This window comes from Anguilla rostrata, chromosome 8, assembly GCF_018555375.3.
Source record: "Anguilla rostrata isolate EN2019 chromosome 8, ASM1855537v3, whole genome shotgun sequence".
Lineage (NCBI taxonomy): Eukaryota > Metazoa > Chordata > Actinopteri > Anguilliformes > Anguillidae > Anguilla > Anguilla rostrata.
Genome location: NC_057940.1, coordinates 54,841,154 through 54,863,918, shown reverse-complemented (window position 1 = coordinate 54,863,918; position 22,765 = coordinate 54,841,154). Strand labels below are relative to the sequence as shown.

General features: G+C 49.0%; 1 protein-coding gene across 7 annotated transcripts; it reads left to right on the top strand.

Annotated features, from left to right (window-relative positions):
• The first annotated feature begins 13,211 nt into the window (after positions 1 to 13,211).
• On the top strand, positions 13,212 to 19,989 carry sgo1 (shugoshin 1). 7 transcript variants are annotated; one of them, XM_064348994.1, is made up of 10 exons: positions 13,212 to 13,356; positions 14,156 to 14,306; positions 14,718 to 14,935; positions 15,276 to 15,340; positions 15,576 to 15,655; positions 16,506 to 17,399; positions 17,591 to 17,719; positions 18,045 to 18,260; positions 18,700 to 18,901; positions 19,299 to 19,989. In XM_064348994.1, exons 2-10 carry the CDS (start codon positions 14,162 to 14,164, stop codon positions 19,432 to 19,434), a joined length of 2,085 nt encoding a protein of 694 aa, XP_064205064.1. In that variant the 5' UTR covers positions 13,212 to 13,356; positions 14,156 to 14,161; the 3' UTR covers positions 19,435 to 19,989. The 7 variants fall into 7 exon arrangements, with proteins under 7 accessions (XP_064205064.1, XP_064205063.1, XP_064205068.1 ...); XM_064348993.1 differs by having other exon boundaries at positions 13,212 to 13,361; XM_064348998.1 differs by having other exon boundaries at positions 13,212 to 13,361; positions 14,151 to 14,306; positions 18,045 to 18,254; positions 18,766 to 18,901.
• The last annotated feature ends 2,776 nt before the right edge of the window (positions 19,990 to 22,765 follow it).

Sequence of the window (22,765 nt, the reverse complement as noted above, 5' to 3'; positions counted from 1 at the left end):
GAGCTTAAGAACATTAGAACAGAATCTTTCTGCACTTTCTCTCCCTCTTTCCTCTCTCTCTCACTCTCCCTCTTCCCCTGCTCTCTCTCTCTCCCCCTTCTCTCTCTCTCTCTCTCTCTCTCTCTCCCCCCTGCTCTCCCCCTCCCTCTCTCTCTCTCTCCCCCTGCTCTCCCCTCCGCTCCTCTCTCTCTCTCCCCCCCTCCTCCCTCTCTCCTCTCTCCCCTGCTCTCCCCCCGCTCCCTCTCCCCCCGCTCCCGGTGTCAGTGTCATAAGCGCACGAGCGCCTGAGAGAGAGGAACGCTCGGCATTCCAGCGCTTTCTCGCCACGCAAGGTTTTAATTTGCGGCCGTGTCAAGAGAAATTACAGCGCTATAGAGCAGAGCCCCGTGGGGGGGGGCGGGGGGGGCGGGGGAGGTGGTCCAAATGGCAGAGTTACAGTCAGGGGAATGAATGTCTTAAATCGCAACGCCCATCCCACCCGCCCTTCCCCACACGCACTATCCACAGGACGGTCGGACATAAATCTATTATGAGAAGAAGAAAAAAACTTTGGTTCAAAAAGAGCAAGGGCCGAAAGTGTGAAAGCGCCGGCGCTTGTTTAATTAGCGCTTCCCAGGCCGTTAGCGGGCTCAGACAGCGCGCGTGCGCGAGGAAGCTGCTGGCGCGTGTTCACTGGACGCGACGCTGCCCAATCTCACGCGCGCGGTGCTCTTTCAAGAACCGTCGTTTTGCTTCCGGCTTAAATCGCCGTGCTCACGCGTGCAGCCGAAGGGAAACGTCCGAGACAACCAATCGCGAACCTCGAGACCTCGTCGCCGAGCAGAACGCGCAGGGGGCGAGGAAAGACGCAGCGATTCTTCAGGCCGGTTTCAGGACTGCTCGATAAATTCCACGACTGAACGACGGTATTCAGCAATCTCCCAAAACGTGCTATTGGATTTCTCGGATTGGATTTTAATATTGCACCTAAGCACACTGGAAACATTACAATGGCAAAACGTTTCATGTTTTTAATGCGATGTGTTTTGGTGCGTTCTATAAAAGGCTTTCTGCACACTGCCGCTGTTTGTGTGTGTTACTTCTTAGCGTAAGGCCATAGCTTCAGGTTCAAAGTTCAAAGTTCGTCGTTTCAAAGTTCAAAGTTCATGTAAAAGTCAAAAATAAACCTTTTTCTTCAGTCTTCAGCGTAATGTTCAGAATGCGTATCTGTTGACAGACGGCTTGTTTCTGATTGGTCCTTGCCATTGGTTCTGTACCAGGTGCAGACAAAAATTGGATGTTATAAACTTTCTGGAAAATGCCGCCTATTACACGCTCCATTTATTAATATTTTGCTATGGCTACTTAAGCGACCACAGTTCCTACGGTGAATAAAAGCGGTACAGTAAATTCCCCTACAGTTCTGCAGTGATAAAACGGTGAAATGGTCTTTGGCTGGGACTGAGCGTGTCCTCGTGGCTGGGTGGATCCTGCGCTGGACTGTGCGTGTATCGCTCGGCTGAGCGCAGTCAGAGCTGTCTGTTGGGACTGAGCGCGTGATCCTTCACTGCGCTGCAGCGCAGCCAGAGCCGTCCTGGGACTGAGCGTGTGATCCTGCGCTGGGCTGCAGCGCAGTCAGAGCTGTCCTGGGACTGAGCGTGTGATCCTGCGCTGGGCTGCAGCGCAGTCAGGCTGCCGGACTGGCGGTTCCTACGCTGGGCGCAGCGCAGTCAGACCTGTCCTGGGACTGAGCGTGTGATCCTTCGCTGGGCTGCAGCGCAGTCAGAGCTGTCCTGGGACTGAGCGTGTGATCCTTCGCTGGGCCACAGCGCAGTCAGAGCTGTCCTGGGACTGAGTGTGTGATCCTTCGCTGGGCCACAGCGCAGTCAGAGCTGTCCTGGGACTGAGCGTGTGACCCTGCGCTGGGCTGCAGCGCAGTCAGACCTGTCCTGGGACTGAGCGTGTGATCCTTCCTGGGCGCAGCGCAGTCACGCCGCCTGCGACTGAGCGTGTGATCCTGCGCTGGGCCGTCCTGGATCGTTCGTAACTCCGGGGTGTACACGGCGTCCCGCTCCTCCACGCGCTGATAAATCACAGGCCCGTTTGGACGGGAGCCCCGTGGCTCTCTCAGACGCGTCTGGCCCACGTCGACGGAAACGCAGCGGCGTCCGTCTGCATTTTAAACTGGAGAGATCCACCGTGGCACTCGTGGGCGAGGAGGTAGGGTACACGAGGGGGTTCAACACCGGGCGATGATGGGTTAGGGTTTAGGTACTGACTGCGTTTCATTGCATCACAGAGATAAAAGACTTTTTTAAACTGTGATAATCTGCATAAGTAAATTATTTCCATTCTAAATGTAGTTATTTACAGTCAAATGTGGTTATGCATAGTCTAAGCATCACCTGGGATTTTATTAAATGGCATTTACAAACATTTTTGGAGCATTATTGGAATAAGAATGAGTGACACGATGCACGTATTTTTCTCGAACTATGTGCTAAGCAGCCACCACACACCGTCACGTTAAGAGGGTTCCAGCGTTGGCCTTTTATCTGTAAAAAAAAAAAGGAAAAAGGAAAAAAACGAGGAAAAACTTTAAGCTTCCAAGAAGAAGTGCTGTACAAGCCGGGTTGGACAGGCGGGATTTACGGTGCTCTCCGTGGAACAGCAGGCCTGCATATTTGGGGGTGATTCACGGCCTCTTCCCCCCACAAGAGCCGCCGGGGGCTGGCTGCGGTCCCGCGCCTCTTTAAAGGTCAAAGGTCGACCGCCGTCGCTCTGGCCCGCCGGCCTCGGGCCCTGACGTCTGAGGAGGTCGTGCGCACGCGTCTTCGCCTCCGCGTTGGAAAAGGAGCCCCAGCGAGGGGCGAAGGTGAGGTCTGATTTTGGGCTGAGGGAGGCGTCTTTCGTTTGGTTTGTCCTGCTGGGCGGTGCCCCCCCCTGCCCCCCCCCCCCGGTTTGAGTGATGTGTAGGGGGCCTGTGCTCTGTGTCCACCTGCCCTTGCTTGCTTGGCTTTTTTTGTTGCTTACGCTTGGGACCCCTGGATCTGCTAACGTGTCCCTGGACCCCCCCTCAAAGTGCAGTGCGCAGGTTACACCCCAAAGCTTGTGCAGTGACCCCTACCCTCCAACATCCGCGTACACTGACCCCCACCACACTACGCATCCCTCCCCTCCCACTACTGCACCCCTCCCCTCCCCGCACTTGTGCACCCCGGGGTGATTCCAACAGGACGGAGGAATCGGCGTCGCTAGAAAAATTAGCCGCCAAACCCGCCATCCGAGAGCAGTAACAGCTTCATCATCATCATCCTCTTCCTCATCTTGCTCTCGTTAGCTCTCGGGACCCGTGATCGGGAGCATCTGTCCACGGGACGCTGGCGAAGGGACGGAATATTCCGGAAAGCGAGCCAGCAGCTGCGGGCGGAACGCCGAATCGCTGTCATCAGTGATGTCATCACCTGTCCAGTGCGGTTGCCATCTTTAAACCAAGCAAGTTCGATCACCTGTACCTGTACCTGTGAAGGAGTCTGCTCCTGTGAATTCAGTGCTGTTCTACCTGTACCTGTGAAGGAGTCTGCTCCTGTGAATTCAGTGCTGTTCTACCTGTGCCTGTGAAGAAGTCTGCTCCTGTGAATTCAGTGCTGTTCTACCTGTACCTGTGAAGAAGTCTGCTCCTGTGAATTCAGTGCTGTTCTACCTGTACCTGTGAGGCATCTTTGTCACAGATCAGAACTGTATTATATATCATTGTATGGTGGCCTATTTGTGACATTTCTCAGAGTTGACAATGACTGGGCACAGTGCAAACAGCCTTTCTCTCTCTCTCTCTCTGTGTTCTGTCTGTCGTGACTTGAGCTCTGTCCAAAAAAAAGAAAAGAAAATGATTCATTAATTAGAAAATTCCACCCCAGCTATTTATTTTATTTTTTTTAAACCATGCCTGTCCTTTATTGTTTTTGACCGAACTCCCACGCTCGGTGAAATCCGTCATCGCGCGTCTCCAAGCGGCAGCGCTCTGTAAACCCGCCGTGGAGCCCCCCCGTCCTCCGGGTCACATGCCACGATCAGCAAACGCATCAAAGTGGCGCTGCATATGTTATAACATGTTATAAGCACAACAGTGCTGGATCCCACGTGTTATAACATGTTATAAGCACAACAGTGCTGAATCCCACATGTTATAACATGTTATAAGCACAACAGTGCTGGATCCCACATGTTATAACATGTTATAAGCACCACAGTGCTGGATCCCACATGTTATAACATGTTATAAGCACCACAGTGCAGAATCCCACATGTTATAACATGTTATAAGCACAACAGTGCTGGATCCCACATGTTATAACATGTTATAAGCACCACAGTGCAGAATCCCACATGTTATAACATGTTATAAGCACAATAGCCCTAAATCCTCAGTTTTAATCCTCTCTACAGAATGAACGCACCAATCAGTACAGCTGGTGATTTCTGTGGCTGGCGACAGGTTCCTCTACAAATGGGAGGCCAGCGGACAGGGTGAACTCATTTAACTGTGACAGAGGACTTATTTTGGTTCAACAGTTGATTTAACACTGTTCGAGTTCATTTCCAAAGGGGAATTTCACTGCTCATCCTTCGAGCGAAGAAGAGGAAGGTCTGTACATTTAGATGCTGTGAATATCAATGTTGCCGTGCTTTGACTTGCCGGTCATTGTCATCATCTGCAAATCTTGAGTTGAAAAGGATATGGACTCTCCAAAAACCCAGGAGGGTGAGTTCTGACCTTCCAGGAAGATGAGGTTGTTGTTCTCTAAACAGGGTTGGGGCGTGGGGGGTGTAGGTCAGACCCTGTCCCAGGCCTGAGTCTGTGAACTCTAGGACACAAACTGAACCCCAAATACCTCCCTGACCCCGCTTACCCTGTGTTTGCTTTGGGGACAGAGCCAGGGGATTTGAGTGATTATTTTATTGTGATGAACTGTGTTTGGGTTCCTGGTATTTTCCGCATTAAAGCAGAGTGTCTTGTGATCTCTGGCTGAACGTTCTGGAAGGGGATTAAATCCTAATTCCCTGCATCTGTGGGTTCAGGGTGACCTGGTGGGTGTCTGACCTGGAGTGAGTGAGTTTCCATTCAGCATGCCAGCGCACATGGCACACACACACACACACACACACACACACACACATACACTTACACACACACACACACACACACATACACACACACTCACACTCACACACACACACACACACACACACAGGGTTCAGCACTCCGGAGTCTGGTCCTCAACAAACAAACTTCTCACATGTTTATTACCTGACGCAGAACAGCTGCAGATCAGCCCTGTGGCGTCTCGGCAGGGACCTCTTAGAAACGGCGAGTATTTTTAGCAAAATCCCGTTTCGCTAAATGTGTGCAGGTAATAGGCTTAATTAATGAAGGCAGGTGGCACTGGCAGCAATGAAGCGCGTTTGAGTCTGAGCTCCGAGGGCCTGTGTGTGGAGCTGACTGTGAGCCGATGACTACACAACCATAACACAAATAACTACACAATCATGACACAATCATAACACAATAACTACACAACCATAACACAATAACTACACAATCATAACACAATAACTACACAATCATAACACAATAACTACACAACCATAACACAATAACTACACAATCATAACACAGTAACTACACAACCATAACACAAATAACTACACAATCATAACACAAATAACTACACAATCATAACACAAATAACTACAACACCATCATAACACAAATAACTACACAATCATAACACAAATAACTACAACACCATCATAACACAATAACTACACAATCATAGCACAATAACTACACAATCATAACACAAATAACTACACAATCATAACACAATGACTACACAATCATAACACAATAACTACACAATTATAACACAAATAACTACACAATCATAACACGAATAACTACAACACCATCATAACACAATAACTACACAATGATAACACAATAACTACACAATCGTAACACAAATAACTACACAATCATAACATGAATAACTACAACACCATCATAACACAATAACTACACCATCATAATACAAATAACTACACAATCATAACACAATATCTACACAATCATAACAAGAATAACTACAACACCATCATAACACAATAACTACACAATCATAACACGAATAACTACAACACCATCATAACGCAAATAACTACAACACCATCATAACACAAATAAATACCCAATCATAACGCAATAACTACACTTGGTGCCTTTGGGCTTGGCGAGCACCCAAGTCCTACTGCCAGGACCAGAGCTGCAAAGGATAATGGCAATGATGATGATGATGATGACACTGATCCATCATCATTATTGTTTTTATTGTTGTTTTTGGTGTTGTTGTTGTTGATGTTATTGATGTTATTACTTTTTTTACTGTTGTGGCTGATGTTGGTGTTGCTGTTGTGGTTGTTGTTGTTGTTGTGTTTTGTGATGTCCTCCTGGTGTGTCAGTCAAACAGAGGTGAGAGTGGAACTGAAACTCTATAATGACTCGAGAAAAACATCTCTTCTGTGTGCATATTCTACCTCTTCACCCTTTCCACAGCTCGTCATTCGACAGAATTTCAGGCTGGAGCTGCCAGCAGTCATCCCTGCTTTTCTTTATTCATTTTGGTGGGGATTTACCTTGAACTTTCTTTCCATTTTTAATAAGACCTTGGAGTTCAATTCTGTAAGCCGCCCACTGAATAACAGCAAGACAACAGGTCTTGAGCACCGCGGCGTGCGTTGACTGGACGGCACCGAGCGACAGAACCGAGCGACCGAACCGAGCGACCGAACCGAGCGACCGAACCGAGCGACCGAACCGAGCGACGGAACCGAGCGACGGAACCGAGCGACGAACCGGCACGAACGAGCGACCGAACCGAGCGACGAACCGAGCGACGAACCGAGCGACGGCCGAGCGACGAACGCGACGAACCGAGCGACGAACCGAGCGACGAACCGAGCGACGAACCGAGCGACGAACCGAGCGACCGAACCGAGCGACGGAACCGAGCGACGAACCGAGCGACCGAACCGAGCGACCGAACCACCGACGGCGACCGAACCGAGCGACGGAACCGAGCGACCGCACCGAGCGACGGAACCGAGCGACGAACCGAGCGACGAACCGAGCGACGAACCGAGCGACCGAACCGAGCGACCGAACAGCGACCGAACCGAGCGACGACCGAGCGACCGAACCGAGCGACGGAACCGAGCGACGGAACCGAGCGACCGAACCGAGCGACGGAACCGAGCGACCGAACCGAGCGACCGAACCGAGCGACCGAACCGAGCGACCGAACCGAGCGACCGAACGACGAGCGACCGAACCGAGCGACCGAACCGAGCGACGGAAATCAATTCTGAGCCGAGGGAGTGTGCGAGCCGCACACAGAGCGGAAAAATCACCGCGGCGTGAGGTTTCCTCCCGCTCCGCTAACCGTGCCGATTCTGTCGAACGCCCCCCCCCCACCCCCCGACCACACAAAGCTCATGTTATCATCACACGAGCGGCCACGGGGGTGAAAATAAAATAAATCTCTCCTCACGTATGTTTTTTTTCCCTCCCAGATTTTATTTGTTTTGTTTTGGGTTTTTTTTTTGAGTCCCTTCAGACATGTTACCCGACAGTGGTGGCTCGCTGGGGGGAGGAGGACAGGCGTGCTCGCGGGCTCATTAATGTTCATGCGGCGGGACGCCGCCTTCGGTGCGCCGCGCGGAGACCGTTGCGCGGAGATGCGCGCGTGTGGCGCCCCCGTGGCGAGGGCGTGGGGTGAGGAACAAAAAGAGCGGCAGGTGTGCGCGGAGCGAGAGGGGCGCAGGGACGGCCGACCCTGGCCTGGTTCGTTTGTTTTATTCGGGCAGGTGAGCGCTGAGGTCGTCCCACCGTGGAAGTGATTTATGGAAATAGCGCTTAGCTACTGAGCGTCTGATAATGTGCTCCGGGACGGCAGCCAAACAGATGTCCAATCAGCAGCAGCTTCCCCCCCCCCCTCCTCCCCCCCCCCACCTCGATCTGAAGCACCAAACTCGCCCGCTAACCGTACGCGCACACACGCCTGCTTACTGAGCACGGCCACACGTTCAGGCGTGTTCAGTGTGTGTGATGTAGAGGTTGTGGTGTGTTCAGTGTGTGTGATGTAGAGGTGGTGGTGTGTTCAGTCAGTGTGATGTAGAGGTGGTGGTGTGTTCAGTCAGTGTGTGGTAGAGGTTGTGGTGTGTTCAGTGTGTGTGATGTAGAGGTGGTGGTGTGTTCAGTCAGTGTGATGTAGAGGTGGTGGCGTGTTCAGTCAGTGTGATGTAGAGGTGCTGGCGTGTTCAGTCAGTGTGATGTAGAGGTGGTGGCGTGTTCAGTCAGTGTGATGTAGAGGTGGTGGCGTGTTCAGTCAGTGTGTGGTAGAGGTGGTGGCGTGTTCAGTGCGTGTGATGTAGAGGTGGTGGCGTGTTCAGTGAGTGTGATGTAGAGGTGGTGGCGTGTTCAGTCAGTGTGATGTAGAGGTGGTGGTGTGTTCAGTCAATGTGTGGTAGAGGTGGTGGCGTGTTCAGTGCGTGTGATGTAGAGGTGGTGGCGTGTTCAGTGTGTGTGATGTGGAGGTGGTGGTGTGTTCAGTCAGTGTGATGTAGAGGTTGTGGCGTGTTCAGTCAGTGTGATGTAGAGGTTCTGGTGTGTTCAGTCAGTGTGATGTAGAGGTGGTGGCGTGTTCAGTCAGTGTGATGTAGAGGTGGTGGTGTGTTCAGTCAGTGTGATGTGGAGGTTGTGGTGTGTTCAGTGTGTGTGATGTAGAGGTGGTGGCGTGTTCAGTGTGTGTGATGTAGAGGTGGTGGCGTGTTCAGTCAGTGTGATGTAGAGGTGGTGGCATGTTCAGTGCATGTGATATAGAGGTGGTGGTGTGTTCAGTGTGTGTGATGTAGAGGTGGTGGCATGTTCAGTCAGTGTGATGTAGAGGTGCTGGCGTGTTCAGTGTGTGTGATGTAGAGGTGGTGGCATGTTCAGTGCATGTTTGGCTCTGTCATCTGGCTCACTTGCTGTACAGGGTGTGTTTTCTGTGTAGAGGACTGTATGACACACAAATAAAGTATGTACACCAACCCCCACCCCGACTCGACTCCCCACCACAGAGTTTCACAACCCCTCTGCTTTTTGGCTCTATCCACACGGATCATTCTGGAGGTTTAGCAACATGAATGCCCATTAGCAGTTTATCTCCCCAAATCTCCGGATTAAAATGGGCTGGAGGTCAGGACCTGCGCAAGAACTCTGCTTCCTGCTCGGAATTTCATTAGGCCTGAGTCATTGTTCTCTACACATGCTCGGCATTATGGGAAAGCCGCCCTCCCAGCTGAACAGGAAGGGTGACGGGTTATGAACGCAGTGGACTGTCATGTAACGCCACACACAGCAAGCTATCCTGTGCAGAATAAGCTCTGATATAGTGTTTTTAACTCTAATAGACTCATGCAAACACTGGTACAGTTGAGTTAACACTTGGAATAGTTCTGTGATTCAGAATCTAAACGCATATTTGTGACATCACACCTTTAAAGGGTTAACGGTGACCGGAAGAGGAACAGGCTCACAGCTCAGAGTCGGCAGGAGGTTGTCGTTTTGTTCGCTATATTTTCCAGGAAACATAGCGAAACGAGAAACAGGCGAAGCCCTAAAAATGTCCTAAACCTGGTGCTGTGCCACGGGGTAAACTGGCGAGGGCGGTCTCTGTGCTTTTAGGAGAATTATTGCGGTTTGCTGTGCTTTTACTGTGGGTTTTCTGCAGTTCCCTGTGGGTTTCCTGTGGGTTTTCCCTGATCTCCAAGGCAGAGGGAAAACTTTTTCATCCCTTTTTCCCTCCCATTTTAACAGCCGGATCATTTTTCCTCCAATTGCAGCATTTTTATCGGCTGCAGCGAAACCACAACGTCATTTTGCAGCAGCTCAAACCCACTGATGCCGAAGCAAATATGCAAATGTATTCATAGTCAACCGCCAATCGGATGCAAATTTGGAAATCTATTTGTGCATGTGTGGGCAGATGATTATACCTTTGTCCACACCCTCTCGTGAATATTCATACGGAGACAGTAAATCATAGCGCCTTTAGCTTCAGCTGAGTTTTCAATGCCGTGGGGCCGAGATCGATGTTTGTTCGGTATGCAGAAGGCCCTCAGCCTTAGCAACTGAGTTTTCTGTTGGCAGGGAAACCTTAGTGTATTTATTTTTGGAAAAAGAGGTTAACCCTTCTGCCCGGGTCGACAGCCAGGTTCACCGAAAGCCAGGGTCCCCGTTGCTCTCCCCCTCATCCAAAAAACTGGCCTCTTCTCGAAACACTCGTTTAATAAAAATAAAAAAATTTAAAAAATTAAAAAGACAAAATTATCCATTTCTGAAGGATGGATGAAATTCATTGGTGAGAAATGCATCCTATCAGAGAGGATTTTCTTTATTTGCCTTGTTTTTTATGGGCTGGCAAAGAGGGGAAATGGATATCAATCCTGGCGGTTGTTTTTAATTGGCTTTCAGTTTCTCCGAACTTGACGGCTTCCACCCTCGTAACAGTCCATAAGCGCTTGTCACCGTGCCGTCCCGCGTCTGGACTCATCCGAGCCCGTCCTCTTCCTCTTCTTCGTCTTCTCAAGGCGAGGAATCATCAGAATGTGGGTCTGTCTGAGTTTCTGCACAGATATGCCATTTCCCTCCTTATTCTCCGACCGCCATTTTCTTTACAAATCTCCACAGCTAACGGACAATTCCCCAGGACCTTTGAAACCCTACTCTGAAATTAGGTGGAATCAGGTCAAAGTAAAATCAGAGGTGAGGTGGTTTCAGGACCGCTTAATGGATGAATACTGGCATTTCTTAGTTTAATACGAATAGGCCAACGATCACACTGTAACCATAAATCATGACTAGCCTGTTTCTGCCTGGTCACAATGACTCAGCACGAGAAAATACAAATACAATACTTCTTACACAAGTCAAACACGCTCGCTGCGACAGTGAAGTTATGCACCTCGCTAAGTGTCTGAGAAGACACTCGAAACAAGACATTGTGCACTTCAGACTGCAATTAAAATAGCTTTGAGAGGGCGAGAATGGGCAAAGAAAAAAAAACTATCCAAAATAAACCAAGAAATAGAGAGTGTTTGAGGGAGAGTCGTGCTTGTCTCCTTCCTGATCACGCCACCGGCTCATTAGTGCATATTATTACTCTGGAATCGGGACTGGAGGGCTTTCAGCAGCTCCTGAAATAGGCAGTGCTTCACCGATGCTAAACACGGCGCCGCACGCGCGCGCTCTCACAGTCAGTCCCTGAGGTTTGTGCTCCTTTCATCGCCGTGGGACACTGAGCGATGCCGATGGAGCGTTCTCATCATGCAGATTTATTCAGCGAACTGTTCGCGATTCATCAGCTCGTTGGTCACTTCTCATTGGAGGAGAGGGGTGAAAGGCCATCTCTCATTGGTGGAGGGTGAGGGGGAAGGAGCCCTTTCTAATTAGCCGAGTGTGAGCTAATGAGTTCATGCACCTTGCTGCCCAGGCTTAAATTAGTTGCTAATTTAGGCCTTGGAAAGGCCAGCTGTAGTGTCTCGAAAGGACATAATTGTGATCCTCCATGACTGGAGTTTGAGATCCCAGCATTAGACTGACGTTTGCAGACCGCCGGTGCCGCTCGCTATCGTTTGGGTTCTGCGGTACGCTCAGCGAGGGGGGCGGTTTCAGAAACCTGCTCTCCAATCCCACGGGGTTCACTGATGTCAGGCTGGCTCAGCGCTGCGGGAAATGCTGCGGGCCATGCTGCGGGCCATGTGACCTGTGAACCCGCCTCTCTGACTGAAAGAGCTGCATGCGCATGCAGAATGAGGCCTCAGGGAGCAGTGTCCCGATTCGTCGTTGAGGTCCAGAGAGACCAGCACGCACAGCAGGGACTGAGTTTAGAAGCGAGACAAGTGCGCAGTGCTGAGTTTGGGAGAGAGGCCAGCACACAGAGACCCCACCCCCACCACCAAGTATGTGACTCATTGAGTCACTTGTCGCCCACAGGAACACTCTTTACATCCATTCCCCTGAAAAAAAACAGAGACTTTTCTGCAAATAACACATTCTCTCCCACCCACATCATTCACTTATGAGCTGTTTGTTCAGTTTATTTATTAATATCCTAAACAGCCAGGCAGGAGAACAATTTGCTGCAAATCACAAATCTCGAAAAAAAACAAAACAGAATCATTACAATAAAAAATAAGCAGAATTGAGCTTGTACTGCCACCTGCTGGCACGTTGCAGTGTTCATTCAATTAAATTCAAAATGCTTTCTTGGCATGCAGTATTTCCACAAAAAAAAAAAAAACATTTCAATGTATATAAACTACAATTCAACATGTCATGAAATATAAACAAATATGCACATAACAGTACATGTAAATATATAAACTAATAGTTATTTGATGATGATGATTATTATTATTATTATTATTATTAGTAATAATAATAATAATCATACATTTCAAAAAACAATCAGCAATTTTTCATAATAATCCCTGATTAAGGGCTGCAATTCTCCCTTCAGCTACACATTGTGTGGCCACGTTTTGGCTGCACCTTTCCTCTCCCAGGAAATAATTTTTCTTAGATTCAGGTTGGTTTGGGAAGCTTGGGACTTGTTTTGTGAGTTGGGGGAAGAAAGGTTCTCTAATGTTACTGTGTTTTTTTAAATATTTAAGTCAATGTTAAGTCAATTAAAGTTAACTTTGAGAATCAGAACATTCAATGTGTGTGTGTGTGTGTGTGTGTTTATAAACACATGACAAAAAAGCATTTGCAAAAAAATTACAGTAACAACTCAAACTAAAAATCAGAGCAAATTGCCATTTTATCTGATTATCTGACCAAAGTGAAGAATTACAAGATAAGGAAACCACTAACAAAGAGCAGGTAGAGACAGAGCTGCACTTCCTTATTAAAGTGTTTACTAAATTATAATATCAGTTATAACAAGGGTTCCTCGCTCTAAGTCATCGACAAAGCGTACACTGCGAATATGAACGAATAGCCGCTGTTATGCTAAGGTGCTCTTATACTGCTTCGAATTTACTGTACAACTCTATGGTGCTTAACCAGACATGCAAGTGAAGCGGATGTTTAAGATGACGTCATATAAACAGGCTTCCGGCGGCCGAATAGCCAATCAGATCGCGCAGCGCACAATTCGAATGTAAACGATACAGAACGAGGGGAAATGCAGCGGAATACTGGACTGTGAATAATAATAATATTCTATAATATTTAATAAGTGATACCTTGCCAGATCGGCGATTACCAGACTGCTAAGGTGATACCACAAATGCATGTTTAATTCAAGGACCAAAAAAGTTTTGTCTGTGCTAATAGTTAGTTAGCTACATGGCAAGCTTCCCAGTAAGAACACGGATGCCGTTTCGTGTCGCGTTTTGTTGTCATTCATATAGTATTGGCTAATTAATGTTAGCTGGCTATAACATTCGCTAGCTAAATGGTGCGGTTTAAGGTACAGAACCGCCCCTCTAGCTTACAGTAGACGTAATTTAGCTGAATGGTTGATGCCAATGTTATGATCAACAAATGACTGAGTCGCCTTTTGTTGCTGGTCGGCTAACTTGGTTAGCTTTCTTGCAGTCGAGTGTAACGTTACTCCACTTCGACTGGTGGGTAGATAGTACGTCGCAGTACCATTTGGGTTACAATGTAATGTTTCGATGTCGTGGTTAGTTCATTCGGATCTGCTTGTATGCTGATTTCGTGCTCCAGCCAACAATTCTCATCTAAAAATGTTAATGTTTTCATTGGTCTTGTCCTGTACGTATGGTAAATGCTTCCTTACTTTTTAATTGAACAATAATTATTGACTGACGGTTGCAATCAGTGGGGTCTGAAAAAGAACTGATGTAAGAAAATTTTAAATATATATATATATCTTAATTGTAGAATTGCTCAAAGGCATAGTGTTAAATGTAAACTATGTTAGCTGCCTGATAAAGAGGTTGGCTATGACCTAAAGAACAAGCAGACCCTGGTATAACTTGTCATGTTCTGTCTCTCCCTCCCCCCCTCTCCCCACTCTCTTTCTCCCCCCCCCCCTCAGGGTAGGTCACCATGGTTCGAGAGCGGGTGCAGAAGAAGTCATACCAGCAGAGTCTGGAAGACATAAAGGAGAAGATGAAGGAGAAGAGGAGTAAGCGCCTGCAGAGTGCGTGTGCCACCAGCAGGGGGCTCTCTAAGAACAAGAGCAAGATAAACAGTGAGGACATTTTACTGCGTTTTACAGTTATGCTACATACCAATCTCTCAGGGTCCTTCGCCCTGCAGTTACCACTGAACTGTCTCGCTCTTTCTGTTTCTCCCCCTTTTTCTGTCTTCCACTTCAGCTGTTTGCTTCTACCAAAAAAAGCAACGTTTAGGAATAACTTTTTAGACTTCAGCATATATATGAGTAACGTCTCACCCTGCGTGTGTGTGTGTGTGTGTGTGCGTGTGTGTCTGTCGTGTGCGTGCGTGCTCACGTGTGTTTGTGTGTGTGTGTGTGTCTGTCGTGTGCGTGCGTGCTCACGTGTGTGTGTGTGTGTGTGTGTGCGTGCGTGCGTGCTCTCGTGCGTGTGTGTGTGTGTGTCTGTCGTGTGCGTGCGTGCTCTCGTGTGCGTGCGTGCGTAAGTGGTGAGCAGCAGCAGGCCGCTGCTCCTGAAGAGCGTGCAGGAGAATAACCGCTCCCTGGCCCGCGCTCTGGAGGAGGAGAAGGCCAAGCTCCGGCAGGCGCAGGGGCTGGTCCTGCAGATGAAGAGGGAGCAGCAGGCCCTGCTGCTCCACCTGCTGCTGCTCAGACGCAAGCTGCACGAGCGGGACCAGGGGGCGGGGCTCCCCAAACACACACAGGTGAGGGGACGGGGCTCCCCAAACACACACAGGTGAGGGGGCGGGGCTTCGCAAACACACACAGGTGAGGGGGAGGGGCTTCCAAAACACACACAGGTGAGGGGGAGGGGCTCCCCAAACACACACAGGTGAGGGGGCGGGGCTTCCCAAACACACACAGGTGAGGGGACGGAGCTCCCCAAACGCACACAGGTGAGGGGGAGGGGCTCCCCAAACACACACAGGTGAGGGTGAGGGAGAGGGGGGTGGTTTAACACGGGGGGGGGGGGGATGACTACAGGCTCACCAGTTCTCTGGTGCTGTAGATGTTTGGCATTAAAGGAATGAACTCCTGTTTCAGAGTCCTCCCGCGAAGCAGGGACGTGTGGATTCAGGAGCCGCACCCTTCGCCAGCTCCCCAGTCAGGTGAGCAAGCTCTCACCTGTCCTCTCGCCAAGGCGATCAGTACTGTAGGCAACATGACCGCAGTCGGGCTGGTTGTTACTATTTGCTCCTTGGAAGAGAGTATCTATGTCAGACTTGTTGGTCTTGAACAACCATGAATGTAAAATGGTTCTCTTCTCTCCTTCTCTCTCTCTCCCTCCCTCCCTCCCCCCTTGCTCTCTCTCTGCATGTGTGTTTGTGTTTGTATAATGTCCAGGATCGATCCTGCCTGTGACCAAGAGGCCTTCAAATTAGACATCTGCACTGAGGAAGAGCCATCTCAGCCAATGGACGAAGGTGTGTGTGTGTGTGTGTAGTATAGTATCGTGTGTCTATAGAATAGTGTGTGTAGTACAGTGTATGTATAGAATAGTGTGTGTGTAGCATAGTGTGTATGTGTGCGTAGTATAAGTGTGTGTATAGAATAGCGTGTGTATTGTGTGTTCATAGTGTGTGTGTATTGTATAGTGTGTGCAGTGTTGTGTGTGTATTGTGTTGTGTATTGTATAGTATGTGTAGTATTGTGTGTGTATTGTGTTGTGTGTGTATAGTGTGTATGGTATAGTGTGTGTATTGTGTGTGTATAGTGTTTATGGTATAGTGTGTGTATAATGTGCATTGTCTGTGTATGTTGCAGAGTGTGTATGGTATAGCGTGTGTAATGTGTGTGTATAGTTTGTATGGTATAGTGTGTGTATAATGTGCATTGTCTGTGTATGTTGCAGAGTGTGTATGGTATAGTGTGTGTAATGTGTGTGTATAGTGTTTATGGTATAGTGTGTGTATAATGTGCATTGTCTGTGTATGATGCAGAGTGTGTATGGAATAGTATTGTGTGTGTATAGTGTGTGTATTGTGTTGTGTGTGTATTGTGTGTGTATAGTGTGTATGGTATAGTGTATGGTATAGTGTGTGTATTGTGTGTGTATAGTGTGTATGGAATAGTATTGTGTGTATAGTGTGTATGGTATTGTGTGTGTATAGTGTTGTGTGTAGTGTGTATGGTATTGTGTGTGTATTGTGTGTGTATAGTGTGTATGGTATAGTGTGTGTGTATTGTGTGTGTATTGAGTTGTATGTGTATAGTGTTGTGTATGGAATTGTATTGTGTGTGTATTGAGTTGTACTGTACCCCCCCATCCCCCAGCCCCCTTGCACATGGCGGAGGTTCTGGAGCGGGCGGCTTTGCCCAGGACAGTGACAGCAAGACGACGGCCTGAGAGCAGGAGAAGCTCCGCCCACAAGAGAGGGCGTCGCTCCTTCTGCCAGAGGAACGGCCCCGCCCTCCCGGAACCCTTCGCCTGTGAGGGGGAGGAGCCAGAGGAGGGCGGGGCGGCTGGCGGCCGGGGTGCCAAACCAGCCGCTGACCAGCAGGGGGAGCCGGAGCTCAGTCTGGACCTCGAGCCCCTCCCCCAGGAATTTGGCCCCGCCCAGCAGTCCACCCCCGAGCCCCCGCCCCCTAAGGCGGCCCGGCCCCGCCCCCAGCAGCAGGACCAGCAGAGGAAGCCGACCGCTTCCCGTGCCAGACCGGAACGCGGGAGAAAGCCCGACCGCGCCCCCCTGAAGAGACCGTGGGAAAACGCCAAGCCCCGGGCGCGGTCCCAGAGCCGCGAGCGTGCCAAAACCAAGCCCAGGGCCACGCCCGGCGACAGGGCCAAGGCCACGCCCGGCGACAGGCTCAACGCCTCCCTGGGCTCCAACGACACGTTCGACTTCGACTGCGAGGAGGCCGTGCACCTCACCCCGTTCCGGGCCGGGGGCCGGCCGGCAGGGGAGGAGCCGGGCGGGGCCACGCCCGGTGGGGGCGGGGCCGGGGGCGGAGCCAGCCCCTCGAGCTCAGAGTCCAGCTCGTCGCAGGACGAGGACGACAGTCTCTACCAGCCCTATCGGAAGGCCCGGCCGAACGCTGGGGGCGTGGCCAGAGCAGAGACTCCGCCCAGGAGGGCGCGGTCCAAGCGGAGGTCCATTCTGCGGGCCCGCCTTGCGCTGGGACCGGGGCGGGACGAGGAAAATGCTTCCCCAAAACCGCGGCCCACCTGCGGTGAGTCTCCTTCTGACGTATTTATATTTCCAGTGCTTCTGTTGCTGTGCTGTTTTTTCGAATGTGGCAGCCCTCCCAATCTGGCAACCGTGACCCAATCTGGCAACCATTCCCTAATCTATGCAGCCGCTACAGGCTGGGATTCCCCCCTGGAGCAGGATTTTTACTGGCTGCGTATTTGTTGTGTTCAGGGTCCACCGAGGCGGGGCGACTTGTTGATCTGTCCCAGAGTGAGGGGATCCCTGAAAGCAACACCACCGCGGTTCCCCGTCACCCCAAACCTCGCCGCACGAGCGTCATGGACAAGGAGAACCAGCCAGGTAAACACAGAGTGCCCTACACTGGGACCGGTGCATCATGGGTAACGCAGAGCACCCTACCCTGGGACAGGTGCATCATGGGTAATGCAGAACACCCTACCCTGGGACAGGTGAATCATGGGTAACACAGAGCACCTTACACTGGGACACTGGGTAATGCAGAGTGACTTGCTCTGGGACAAGTGCATCGTGGGTAACGCAGAGTGCCCTGCTCTGGGACAGGTGCATCATGGGTAATGCAGAGCACCCTACCCTGGGACAGGTGCATCATGGGTAATGCACATGATAATCTTGGACATGTGATTGACCCGCCCTTCCCCCGCAGCCAACGACGGCGCAGACCCTCTCAGCTTTGGGGCGGAGTCAGAAGTGTTCCTGTCGGAGGCTGACCCCGCCCCTCTCACCCCGGGGGAGGAGCCGGCGGTGTGTCCGGCAGACGCCCCCCTGTGTGCATTCACCGCCCCGACCTGCCTCACCCCGGCAACGGGGAGGAAGACCCGCCCCCCGGTTACCACGGAGAAGAAGAGTAGGAAAGGTACGTGTGTTTGGCCGTCGGACGGTTGTGTGGATGCCACGCCCCCTGGGGCGGGGCCTAACTGAGCACAATTAACTGCATGACCATCACTCTACTGTTTATACTCATAGGAGGAGCAACACTATCATAGCGTGATTATAAGAAGTCATAACATGAGTATAACGACTCATAACATGATTATGAAATTACATTACATTACAGGCATTTGGCAGTGTATAACCAAAACCAGGAACAAGTGTGTTGAAGGGAAGTACAGTACCAAGTGCAGGGTCATAACATGTTATGAGTCATAACATGATTATAATGACTCATAACATGCTTCAGACTCTGTCCACTGCTGTCAGTATAATCAACACAGTCCTCACTCAATCACCCTTTCTATCCTGCACTCTCCTCCCCACACGCTTTCTCTCAACCCTCCCCCACTCCCCCCACCCGTGCACAGGTGGCCTCTGGGCGCGGTCCAATCGCAGGTCAGGTCCGTGTGACGTGACCAATGTCTCTTACGCAGCCTTCCGGAAGTTTTCAGCGGGCCGATCCCACGGTGGCTCCGCCTCCGCCTCAACGGGCGCCGACTCCGCCCCCGGCCCCCCCCGCAAGCGCCGGAGCACCATCGCCGTCGACTACAAGGAGCCCACGCTCAGCGCGTAAGTCGCCACGGCAACCTGACCACGATGATTTCGGTGATGAACATGTAAAGTATTGTGGTATTTTGTTTTAGCCCAGCACTAAGACACCTGATTCAACTTGGGCTAAAGCAAAGACCTGCACCCATGCCAGTCCCTTTCAACACCCCTATAGCCTGTACCCTGTACAAGGGCACTGGTACGATTGGCAGCTGCCCTGTATTAATGCTTTGCGTAAAGCCTGCTAATATCCATATTGCTCAATGAAGATAACTGATCAGATACACAGTCTGATAAATTCATACCGCAGTAGAGCTCAGAAATATTGATTAATTGTGGAAATTTAAGGGGAATTTTAATAAGAGCAGCTGATCCCGGGCCAGTATTCCGAGACTCTCCTCCTTCCTTTCTCCGGCAGGAAACTGCGACGCGGGGACCGGTTCACGGACACCCAGTTCCTGCGCTCGCCCATCTTCAAGCAGAAGCGCCGCTCGGCGAAGAGCGCTCGGACGCCGCTGAGCAAGTACAACGAGTCCTTCGTCGGCTGTCTCTGAGCGCGCTCAGTTCGCAGGGGGCGGGGCCATGAGCCTGTCTCCAAACCAAGGGCTGTACCGCGTTGTGTTTTTTAACACCACCACTGATGTTTTTATTCCGGTGGGGTTTGAGTCAATATTTTCAGGGACTTTTTATATATTTTTTGCTATCTGCAGGAGATATGCAGATATACCTGTATCGCAAAGGTCAGATTTTTACCTTTACCTTCATCAGAATCAGCACTCCTGGTGAGCAGCTATAACATTACTCTTTAAGTCTGAGGAGCAGAACAGTGTGTGTGTGTGTATTTTATGATCCAAACCAGGACATATTTGTGATTGACGGGGGAATAATGATGCTGTGTCATGCCTGTGTGCACAGCCAATCAGACTGTGGTTCCCTCAGTGTGTCAACCAATGAAATGTCCTCTCGCATCAGTTCCACTCGTGTTTATGCTAATACGTTGTTTCCATGTCCTGGATTTTTTTTTTTTTTTTTTTTAAACAAAGGTGATTGAAGTACTATGATGTATAGGAACTACTGTGTATTTCCTAAATAAAAGTATTACATTTAAATATGTATGTTCTCAGTGATGTCATTCTTCCTGAAAGTGCAGGATCGCAGTACAGTGGGGACATCAGTGGTGGTGATGGGGCACCCTGGAGCCAGTCATGAAAAGCGCTATATAAACACAGCATTGTTGGAATAATGACCCATTACCACAAACGAGCACCAGAAAGGAATACCTTAATTTGGTCTAATTTTATATCGAACAGCACGTTTCTTTCCTCGTCTAAAGAAAATAACTTATACATTGATGTGTCGCCCTAAGACTGTTTTTTCAGTACATTTGAATTGTTTCTCACCCATTGCAATGGAACTGTGACATTTAATTTGAGTCCATTTTCATGTGAACTCAAATTGATGGCATTCACATTGTTTTTCAGCCATCTTAATTTAAAAATCTAAATTACTCCTTGTGCAAGAACCATGGTTTAGGGTCCAGATTAAGTGTTAGTTAGGAATACTGATAATGGTAACATTATGGAAAAATTAGGTTTAGGATCTTGGGACAAGATTAAGGCAAGAGTCAGTCATTGGTTTTGGACCATGCAAATTTAACACTGTAACCTAATGTATATTGATGATTTTTCTTAACCCCTTTGCCCAAGCCCTGTAGTGGCCAGGATGTTGCCATCCTGAGATTGCCCGATTAAGTCAAAACAAACTCCATGTTTGAGCTTTATTATTAGCACAAAATATACTACAACAATGCTAAATACTGAGTGCCACCATTGTTGCGTAGTTAGTGCTTTTCAAATGGCCCAAACTCTTGATTACACATACAAAGATCCTCTATGGCAAAGGAGCGTTTTGCTCAGACTCAAAAAGGCTGTTTTAGCAGGACAGAATGTTTTTTCTTTGCCTCAGACTTCAGGAGATATGCAAGGAGACTAAAACATGTATTGGTCATCACATCAGGTCCTTCATGACATCACGAAGGACCTGTAGCCAACAGCTCAGAGCCTGGTAATAAATTGAACTCCACCCATTTAATCACCACATAGGAACAGGTGGAAATCAGTTTAGACTGAGAAGTCGATATTACAATGCAATTGATTTATTTTAGTCAGTTGTTTTCTTCAAATAAATGTTCTGAATGAAAAGGTTTTTGTTTGGAATTAAAATTTTAAATGTCGCCAATAGTTCGTGAGAGAATATGAGAAGTTAAATTTTATACAGACACATAGACTGTGAAACTGAAAATGTGATGTGGTCTGTTAATTTTTCCCCAGTGCTTGGCAGGCTTAACACTAAATAAGATTAAAGTTAAATTCCTCCTCTATGCAGATGACCTGGTGCTGCTGTCGCTCACTGAACAGGGGCTACAGCAGCAACTGGATCTGCTAGAGTAATACTGCCAGAACTGGGTCCTGACAGTCAAACCAAAAGAAAACCTGTAATGTGATTTTGAAAAAAGGCAAGATCTCTCACAGTTCATTCCAGGAAACAGAAACATTGAACATAATCTGTTTTATGATTACCAAGGACGGAAAAATCAGTGCCCAGGAAACTTTGGACTGGCAGTGAATGCAGCTTTTTCAAATCTAGTAACTGGTAATGGAAACGGCCAAATGTAAACACAAAACCTACGGCAGAGGTCGTAACAGATTGACAGAAGCAAAGCTTTTATTGTTAACTCGTTGGTAAAAAAATAAAAGTAAAGTATAAAATATTTTTAAAAAAGAAACGTAGTGTTTCAAGATTACACCAAGGACATTATGCACTGTTTAACTGCCAAGTCACACCAAAAACATTGATTTAAACTGTTTACAGGCAGAGCAAGGACTGTGTAAAGAGTCCAGCAGAGCGGACATTTTCCTAGCAGTGAGAGTGGGAGTGCAAGACCCTGTACGAAGCACTCGTTGCATGATTATCAGCATCCAAATCCAAAAATCAACCTTGAGGAAGCAGAGTAGACTTTACCGACTGGGATGAAGGATAACCAGGGACTTGCGGACCGTTGAGAAGATCTCACATTGGGCCCCCGGTGCCCCAGGAATCTTCCTAAATTCCCCCCATACTGTGCCCCAGCACGCAACTGTCATGACTTTGCTTCCAGTGATGAAACTGCCATCGAGTTTGTTTACATAGACATTGGTCTGAAAAGGAGTCAGACCAGTTCAAAATCTCGTGCGTGCATCTTCAAATCATCACATGAGATAAAGACGGACGTGATTGGAGTCTATTTGACCGAAAGGTCACAGGTTTGATTGTACCCATTGTACCGTTGAGCAAGGTACTTAACCTGCATTACTTCAGTATATATCCAGCTGTATAAATGGATGCAATGTAAATGCTATATAAAAAAATAATAATTTAATGTGTTCACGGCTATGGCTAACTGTTACATAGTGAGTATTGTACCATATCGGACCTGTGTTTTTTTTTTTAGTTGTTCCCATGGCCTTCGGTGTGCACTTATTGTACGTTGCTTCGGATAAAAGTGACTGCCAAATGAATGTAGTGAGTGCAGTTGTTTAGTCTGAATGGCTTCCCTACATTTTCAGCTGCATAAATGGATTGTGCGCTGTCTGAACCGCTCTGCGCTTGACCGTATGTATAACAGTGATGCGATCATTCAGTGTGCAAGTGGCCATGCTGCTCTGTGAACGGAGGGTTTTGGTCTCCCCTGTCTCTCATGTTTTTTTAGGCTCCTCCCCCTTGTCTGTAGCTGTGTGTGTCAGTGCTGCTCTGTTCCGAAGATTGGGTCACATGACCACTCCCGTGGAGCGCTGTGATGCACCGTCAGGGGCAGTCTGCGAGACTGAAGCAGGACACAAACAGACG